Source organism: Amblyomma americanum, chromosome 4 (assembly GCF_052857255.1).
Source record: "Amblyomma americanum isolate KBUSLIRL-KWMA chromosome 4, ASM5285725v1, whole genome shotgun sequence".
Lineage (NCBI taxonomy): Eukaryota > Metazoa > Arthropoda > Arachnida > Ixodida > Ixodidae > Amblyomma > Amblyomma americanum.
The window spans coordinates 163,620,615-163,629,182 of NC_135500.1; the positions used below are offsets into that span (position 1 = coordinate 163,620,615).

Consider the following 8,568-nt stretch of genomic DNA (forward strand, 5'->3'; position numbering starts at 1 on the left):
CAAAAATAATATAAAAGAACTAACAGCTTCCTGCTTTCGAAAATAAACGCATGATTAAATACCCTTAGTTCCCCGCAATATCTAATATTTATTTATTTATTTGTTTGTTTGTTTATACTGCAGCCTCTATATGGGGCATTACAGGAGGAGTATAAACAAATCATCAATAAACTTAATGCGCAAGCGACAAAAGTTGCAGTACCATGAAAGGCATGGACGACATACACTGTACACGAAAAATCCGCAATATCATGTGACATGACTTTTCGATTCTTTATTAGGAGAAAGCTTGTAACTCCAGGGACCAAGTTCCATTTTTCAATTGTGCTCGAAAAAAAAACTGTATTTGCAATTATCAGTAGAGGCGAAGTATAGTCTATTGTTAAGGTTATGGTGACTCTGGCTTGATCGGGGACCAGCTCAAAAAGTACAAAGGCTGGGACACACGACAAAAACAACTGACGACGCAATGCAGGAGCTTCAGTGAGTCGAAGTTGTGGCGCACGGATAGAGCGGTTAGGTTCATAATAGACAAGGCGCAGCAGAGTGAGGAATGTTATTCCTAGCGATTATATTAAAACTTATTGGTTTTCTTTGAATGTTCTCAATGAGGATAATGTCAAAATATTTAGGAGGTTCGTGACAGCAGATGCATAATCTAATACGGGACTGATTATAGATTTATATGTCAATATCTTAGTATGTTTTGGAGCACTAGTGAAGTTGCGCCTCAAGTACCTCAACTGTTTAAGTGCTTTAGTGTAAATGAAATTAACTGGTTTCGACCAAGAAATGTCAGTGCTAAATATGTTGCCAAGATACTTATAAAGTAATACACCGTGCAATAATGAGTAATTGCAAGTGTAATTGAAAAGTAAGAGTAATGGACTTTTACTAAAAAACATAACCACAGTGTAAGTAAAAGATATTTTCAGTTGCCAGGTATTACGCCGGGTGAAAAAAACTATAAAATAATGCATTTAGTTGCCGGCTATTTCTGGCATGTGAATTACCTGATTTAATACGCAGTTGTCCGCATACACTCGTATGAGTGCAATTACATTGTGATAAAGTGATTTATGTATATTAAGAACACTAAGGGACTGGGAGCCGACCCTTGAGGGATGCCAGGTGACACGTAAACAGAACAAGAGTTCGCTGAAATATAAGATGCGAGCTGTGACCAGTCTGAAATAAAGCTGGCGCTCCAACTAACCAAATGAGCATTTTTTTTAAAAAATGACGTTAAATTTGCATGAGAGATTAAAATGTATGACATCTGAGCATGCAGGACATTCTTAGCATTAAACGCTCTTGCAAAAAATCGGCAACGCCTTTTTTTTCTTGATTTTAAAACGCCCATACGGACGCACTGCATTTCAGCCGATTTGCTTGCTCTCAGGGTTTCAATACTGGCTGATGCAATCGCTTTTCCCAGGGTGGTGGAACGTTTACCCCAACCACGGGGAAAGTTCTCCGCCAAACTGCGGTGCTCCGTTACGCACCAGTGCGGTAGGTAAGCACCACGCACCCTCACTGCTGACGAGCGATCTCCAAACCCGTTAATGCGGCCAGTGAGCTGGCGCTATTGATCGCACTGCAAACACAAAGAGATAAGCAGACACGCAGCCGCGGAAGGGGCAAATAAAAAAAGGTGGCCCAGTATTGACTCGGTCTGATGGAGGACAACGAAAGCGAGCGACACGTTGGCTACGAACGCGCCAGCGGCCCAGTCTCGCCTGCCTTCCTGCTTGTCGTCCGTGTAAAAGCAGCCATCGCTTTTCGCCGGGCGTTTAATTAGCAGGCCGGTTTCCCGCTTAATGGGTCGATACCCGGCACCGCCGCTGCCTCCCCTGGTCTGGGCCCGGCAGCCCCGCGGGCCTAGCCTGTGAAGCCCCTGTTGATGCCGCTGGTACTCAGGGGAGGCCTCCACATCTCGCCGGCCTATTGCGCTTGAAAAGAATGGAGCACGAGTGTACTTTCACGTCTTGCCTATCTATTTGTCTCTGTTCTCATCGCTATTTAGTTGCTTGCCCTCGTAGATAGCTATACAGAGAGAGAAAGAGAGAGGGCGAGAGTTCCGGTCTTACACACCAACCCTGTTTTCAGGTTTTTGTGGGTTGCTTTTGGGGCGTCACTTCAGCGCTTTGCGGAGAAAACATCCGCCAGGGCGAATCTTGTGCCGAGAGCTGCGCCTGTCCACGTCGGCTTCTCGACGGCTTGTATCGAGCGCTGCTTTTTCCAATAGTTTCATCTCCTACGCCTTCCACCATCGCTTTCGTTCTCCCTCACTTCCTTCGCCTTCTTTTTCGCGCGCACTTCTGCATCGAGCTCGAGTACTCCTGTCAGCCGCCAAAGGCTTTCCTATCATCTCTTCAAGACAACATCGTGCTGTATACAATGCTTGCTTGTTTTACTTGTTAGTGCCTTTGAGTTTGTGAGGCGCTTTGTCTCCAGTCTTTTTACATGACCGGTCTTGAGCAGCAACTGGTGCCCAAGTCTTCTATTTTCTCTTTTACATGACGGGGAACAGCGCATCCACGCCAATCCCTTTTATCTTCCACTGGAAACAACTTTTATGGCATAGCTGCCAAGGCATTCTCTTAAACGCCTTCCCTTTTGTTCAAGCTAAGAAAGCAATAAACAAAACAGTTGCATTTTGGTGTCATCTTATAAACGTATAAGTATGATGTGAAGTTCACGAACTTCAAAGAAGTAAAAGCTCATTATTGATGTTTAAACTTGACTCCCAAAGTTGAGCACGAATCCAACTGACCACGCTGTTCACGGGGGTAAGCAAAGCTAGTACGTAATATCAGGGTCAGCAGTTACTGACCACCCCCTTTCACCCTCCCCCCTCCAATTTCCGAAACACGCCGCACTATGAACTTCTCGTGCCGACCCAGTGTACCGGTTTCGACACCAGGTGTACATCGTCGGGTGCCGACGCCCGCATGCAGTGTGGCATGATTCGGAACTTGCCGGGGGGGGGGGGGGGGGGGGGGGGGGGGGTAGCTATTTTTGTTTCCCATAGTACCGTAAGAATTAAACTGAAGCACTGCTGTATTCTTAAAACCATGAATACCATTTTTTTATTTCCTGAGAATCTATCTTTCCTTATGCTCGCAAAGCAGCGGAGATAAGGAGACTTCTAGAATTAGGAAGTTATGGATTCCGAGTAAAAAAATGTGAATAGCGCAAGACATGAAACAAAGGTTCTTTCTCGAAGCGCGGTACTTTACAGCAGTCGACGGGAAAAAACACAGTGCCCTTACACCAACATTGGCCAAGAGCGACCTCGCGCATGTCAAAATAATAAGAAGAAGAATGCAAAATAGGGCACTCAATGTATAACATTTTGGGGTAGTTTCAATCAATCGAAGATTCAACTTCTATTCCCTCTTGGGAGTAGCAGTGTTGAGCTAAAACCTTGACAAACTTTGCAAAGTCGCAACCTTTTTATGATTGCCAATAGAGCAACAGCTAGACGACAGCAAGTTAAGAAGCATGGTAAAGAAAATAAGTGGTCATCACAGGTCACTCTAGGATTAAGAACTGATTCAAACTACGTTGCCTAGTTTTAAACGATATTTTTAATAGTTTTCTTCACTTTATTTCAATGGTCAAAGCGAGGATTAATAGGTGTCGACCAATAATTCAATCCGCTTGAAGAAATGCTCGTTTTCGGCGAGACCCCGCAGAGTTTTGCCTAAAAATTAACCTTGCAATGTCGAACATTTTCATATCATTCTTTGGTTTGGTTTATGGGGGTTTAACGTCCCAAAGCAATTCAGGCAATGAGAGACGCCGTAGTGAAAGGCTCCGGAAATTTCGACCACCTGGGGTTCTTCAACGCGCACTGACATCGCACCGTACACATACCTCTAGAATTTCGCCTCCATCGAAATTCGACGGCCGCGGCCGGGATCGAACCCGCGTATTTCGGGCCAGCAGCCGAGCGTCATAGCCACTGCACCACAGCGGCGGCTTGTATCATTCTTTGAGACGCGCAAGTCTCGCATTGCGCGTGGTTTCCATGGTTTCAATTAAATTTATGATTCAATGGAGCGCTTAAAAACAGAATAAAACAGCGATATCTGCGCTCGCAGTATTTCCACTGATCACCACAATATCATAAACCAACCGTCCTTCACCGAAAGTCGCAAACAATAGGTTACTGGCTTACTGATCGCAACTAATATCTTTGTGACATTTTCAGATAGCCGTGGGCTAGAATCTAAGCGAACATTTTTATGCGCAGCCCTGCAGTTACAAGGGAGACACTCAACAACAAGTCGTAGCACTCCGCATATAAATTATAAGCACGAATTAAAAAAGCAAAACAGTACCCTACTAGCCACTTATGCGGCAAGAGTACGCGACAAGCAAAAGTTCGTTTCTTGCTTTTCTAGCCAGCCAAGAGGAGGTTCACTTGCGCTATCGATCACCTTATCTATTACCAACATCGTGCTAACACCGTTTTTTTCCCTCTCAAAGCGCTGTTCCGTGTTCTCCTTCAAACTTTCTTCCCGACTTCGTTTCTTTAAACAACAAAAGCAGCTAATCGAGGAAAAATACCGTAAAGTAAAATAAACGCACGAGAAACTAACATCAATACTTGCCGTCGCTAACAAGCTACAGCGCACTACACGGGTGAGCGGATGGAAGTAGTAAAGGCCGGTCGGAAATTGGGAAGGAGGGGGAACGGTATGGGGATAGAGGGAAAAATAAAAGGAGCCCAGTGCACGGGAGGTGGGCGCCCCCTCTTGATTTCTTCCGTATGTACCCCCTGCGAGAAGCACCGTGGCAAGGAACCGCCGGGGATTTATGTTCACATCGTTAAACTCCAAGGCCTCCTGCACCCCCTCCCCCTCCTACTATGTCGCACCGTACAAGCGGGCCTGAATCAGGCATACGGCGAAATATTGGGTCCTCCCGTCCTCGCCACCCCCGTGCCTCCTCCAGCCGCGCACGCACTCTGCAGAAGCTCGGAAACTGGTAGCGCCCGCCTCACTGTGTGCGGTTTCGATTCGAACGGGTAATAATGGTCTCTCAGCGTGGTTTCCTCGCCGCTGTCGCTTCTTCGATCCGCGGGACGTGTTCCTTTCGGTGCAGCTTCGTTTGCTTCCATCTGTCTCTACCGTTTGAGAGCATCTCAGCGTGGAATCTGACATTGGCAACGTTTTGGATGCCTTTTATGTTGTGAGTCGGCTTGTTTGCATTGGCTAAAACTGGCTTTATAATTCTGCCGTCTGTTGTAATCGTGAGAACCAATTATTAGTCACCGCTGTGATTTGTGTGTGCGTGTGTGTGTGTGTGTGTGTGTGTGTGTGCGTGCGTGCGTGCGTGCGTGTTTGTGTGTGTGTGTGTGTGTGTGTGTGTGTGTGCGCGTGTTTGTGTGTGTGTGTGTTTGTGTGTGTGTGTGTGTGTGCGTGCGTGTGCGTGTGTGTGTGTGTGTGCGTGCGTGTGCGTGTGTGTGTGTGTGTGTGTGTGTGTGTGTGTGTGTGTGTGTGTGTGTGTGTGTGTGTGTGTGTGTGTGTGTGTGTGTGTGTGTGTGTGTGTGTGTGTGTGTGTGTGTGTGTGTGTGTGTGTGCGCGTGCATGACCATATGTAGTAATAGCAGGAAGAAGGAGCTGCATCACAATGGTTATTAAGTTTATGTTAACACCTTTATTACACAGTTACAGAGGCTTCATCTATTTTCGCCACGACGGCAACGTCGGCCAAAACTTACGAATCATCTATAAGTGCAATGTGGTTTGAAAAAAAAAATGAAAAATAAACAGCCAGAGGCAAAGAACAACACACGCCTAAAAAACAGCCTCGGCTATTCAAGCACAAAATCCGTGTAGAGCGCACAAGGGCCCACTGTAAGCATTTGCGTGCCTACGTAGACAGCGAATTCCGTCATTTTGATAAATCAGTCAAATTGTCTCGATTTGTGCTGCTTGCCTAAAGCGCTGCGCTTGAGTAATTCTTCAAGCAATAAGCAGCCTCCCTTTTGTAAAAGTCAATATCTCGCCTGCAAAGACAACGCGTACGAAAGAAATTTTCACAGCCTCCTTAGCCCAGAGGCCCACCGTTACGTACCGTGGCCTGTCACGGACGGTGTCTAGCAGCACACGGTTTGTTCTTGTGCACAGAGGTTTTAACATAAACTTAATAACCAATGTGACGCAACTCCTTCTTCCTGTTATTACTACAAATGGGCGTGCGCGCGCGCGCGTATGCCGGCTGTACGTTGTTCTGGTTGCACTAAGCTGCATTCGTGTCACAAATAGAAAAAAAATGGAGTCTATTTTTGCGACATAAACACTAACAACTGCTTCTGGTAGTGTTCCGTCCTTCTTTTAGCCTTTTACATATTTATGGGCACCATCAATATATTGCATCTACCTGTAGCGCGATTAGTTACTTCATATCAGAATGATGAAGTACGCAACACTCTTTGAAACTTCGCTTACTTGACGCAGCACGCATTACATGAGCACGTTCGATATATTAGGCAGATTTAGTATAGCATACGCGGATATACAGCCGTCACGGTGGCTCAGCGGTTATGGCGCTCGGCTGCTGACCCGAAAGACGCGGGTTCGATCCCGGCCGCGGCGGTCGAATTTTGATGGAGGCGAAATGCTAGAGGCTCGTGTACTGTGCGATGTCGGTGGACGTTAAAGAACCCCAGATGATCGAAATTTCCGGAGCCCTTAACTACGGCGTCCCTCATAGCCTGAGTCACTTTGGGACGCTAAACACCCATAAACCAAACCATACGCATATATACAGAGTGCGATAACGTACGCAAAAAATTAGTGCGCATGGTAGTGGGCATGCACGAAGCGCTATCTCGAATCAAGCCTTACCGTACACTTGCCTACGCACGCTATTTAAAAAGTTTAGCTTGCTTGGCTCTTTATGACGTTTAAAATATCTTTTTCAACATGGCGCCGCGCTTTGAGAGAGGCCCTTACACTTCGGAGTGAATTCCTCGTAATTAACTTTTTCATTACGCTTACTTTTCATAACTGGGGCATCAGGCTTTCGCGTTGACTCACCTGGCCTATAATGAAACGAATGACCGATAAACTCGCTCAGTTTTTTTTATTTACAGAGAAGGTTCTGCAACTGCTAGGCTTAAATAGGAGCGTAAGTTTTTTGGCAAAAGTGGTTCCCGTTTTGAGTCAGATGGTACCTCTAGGCTGAAGCGCTGAATTTAATCGAATCCAATATAGTTGCATCTCCGTTTGCATACGCTGAACATGCTCTGAACAAAAAGAGGATGTGACAATCAGCGTAACGTCCCGCAAAATTCTTGTCCTTAGCGTAAGTAAGCGTTCATACACTATTTTAAAACTGCCTGTTGAGTATATAACGGTAAATATGTTGTTCAAGCAAGTAATGGTATAGCATTAGTACTTCCGCTGTTAGCATGTCTGTCATACTCCCTGTTCGACCTTCCATATTTGCTGGCCAGTTGTGTTTCATTCGTCCCATTTTTGTCCATCTTTTTTTTTTGGAAGGGGGTGGAACTGGCCTTGCGTATATCAGAGATTTTACGAAATGAAACAGTTTAAAGTTTCTGCAAAGTGCACCAAGGTAATAACTTAGTTTAGAAAACGCAGGTGGAGAGAAACCTACCACCCGGAACGCTGTCGTCTAGGACTCAATATTCGTGGAAGTTCTATGTTCAGCACTAACATTTTTTTTATATATATACAGGTAAAAGGTTTCAGTTATAACATAGAAGAAAAAGGTAAACAGATGTACAGGAAATCGTTTTCCAGGTATGACACCTACCTTGATATGTAGCGATGGTCGAGGATCATATTGTCCTTCTTCCATTGTATGGATAGCGGCTTTTCTCCATATGCTTCGCAAATCAGCCGTGCTTGCTCGCCTTTGTTGACACGAAGTGCTTGATAGCTGACTTTAAAATGAGCAGCCACTGTAATGAAGGGGCCAATAAAATCTCAGTAAACAGTTTTCCCAGCTTTGATAAAAAAAACTTACAATGTGTTCAGTCCTTATTACTTCGATTCACGTGACAAGAGGTGCTTTTCACTTTGTCTGCAGGCGGTCTCTACTCTGGTGTTTTCCGAACAGTGAAGTGTTATCCTATCACATGGACAGCCGCTACGATATTCAAAAAGGTGAGCTAGGTTTTGGTTTATTCTTCCTTTGGTCTAAGTAACGAAGAGACAAATAGCAGCATAGTTTCGAGACAGCACAATGCGTGTATCATACGGGACATGAGCAGACTAGACAGAACACGCCTTCTACGTTGCATTTTTGGATCAAAGCTAAAGCCTCTTATTTTCTATAATTACGTGAAAGCGCAATCAGCCCACCGAAGATACCTCTAGTGTAAAATATAAGGCATGTTACACTTCTGCGTACACAGGGTACGGAACTAGGAAAAAATGCTTGTAGGCTATTAACACGCGAAAAGAGTCACAAAGTGACAAAATTGTATGATAGGAAGATGCAGTAGACTGGAACGGCTTTGGTTGGTGCGTGCCTGGTTTGGCAACAGAGGGCGTAGCCCGTTTATGACGGAGTGACATAACT

The 8,568-nt window shown here is 45.3% G+C and overlaps 1 protein-coding gene across 1 annotated transcript in view; it reads right to left on the reverse strand.

The window, feature by feature from the left end:
- Positions 1–8,568, reverse strand: part of LOC144128611 (cell adhesion molecule Dscam1-like) — a 396,470-nt gene that overhangs the window by 70,130 nt on the left and 317,772 nt on the right. Inside the window, exon 13 of the mRNA XM_077662146.1 lies at positions 7,798–7,945. Coding sequence (XP_077518272.1) covers positions 7,798–7,945 — 148 coding nt within the window. The remainder of the gene's footprint in view (positions 1–7,797; positions 7,946–8,568) is intronic.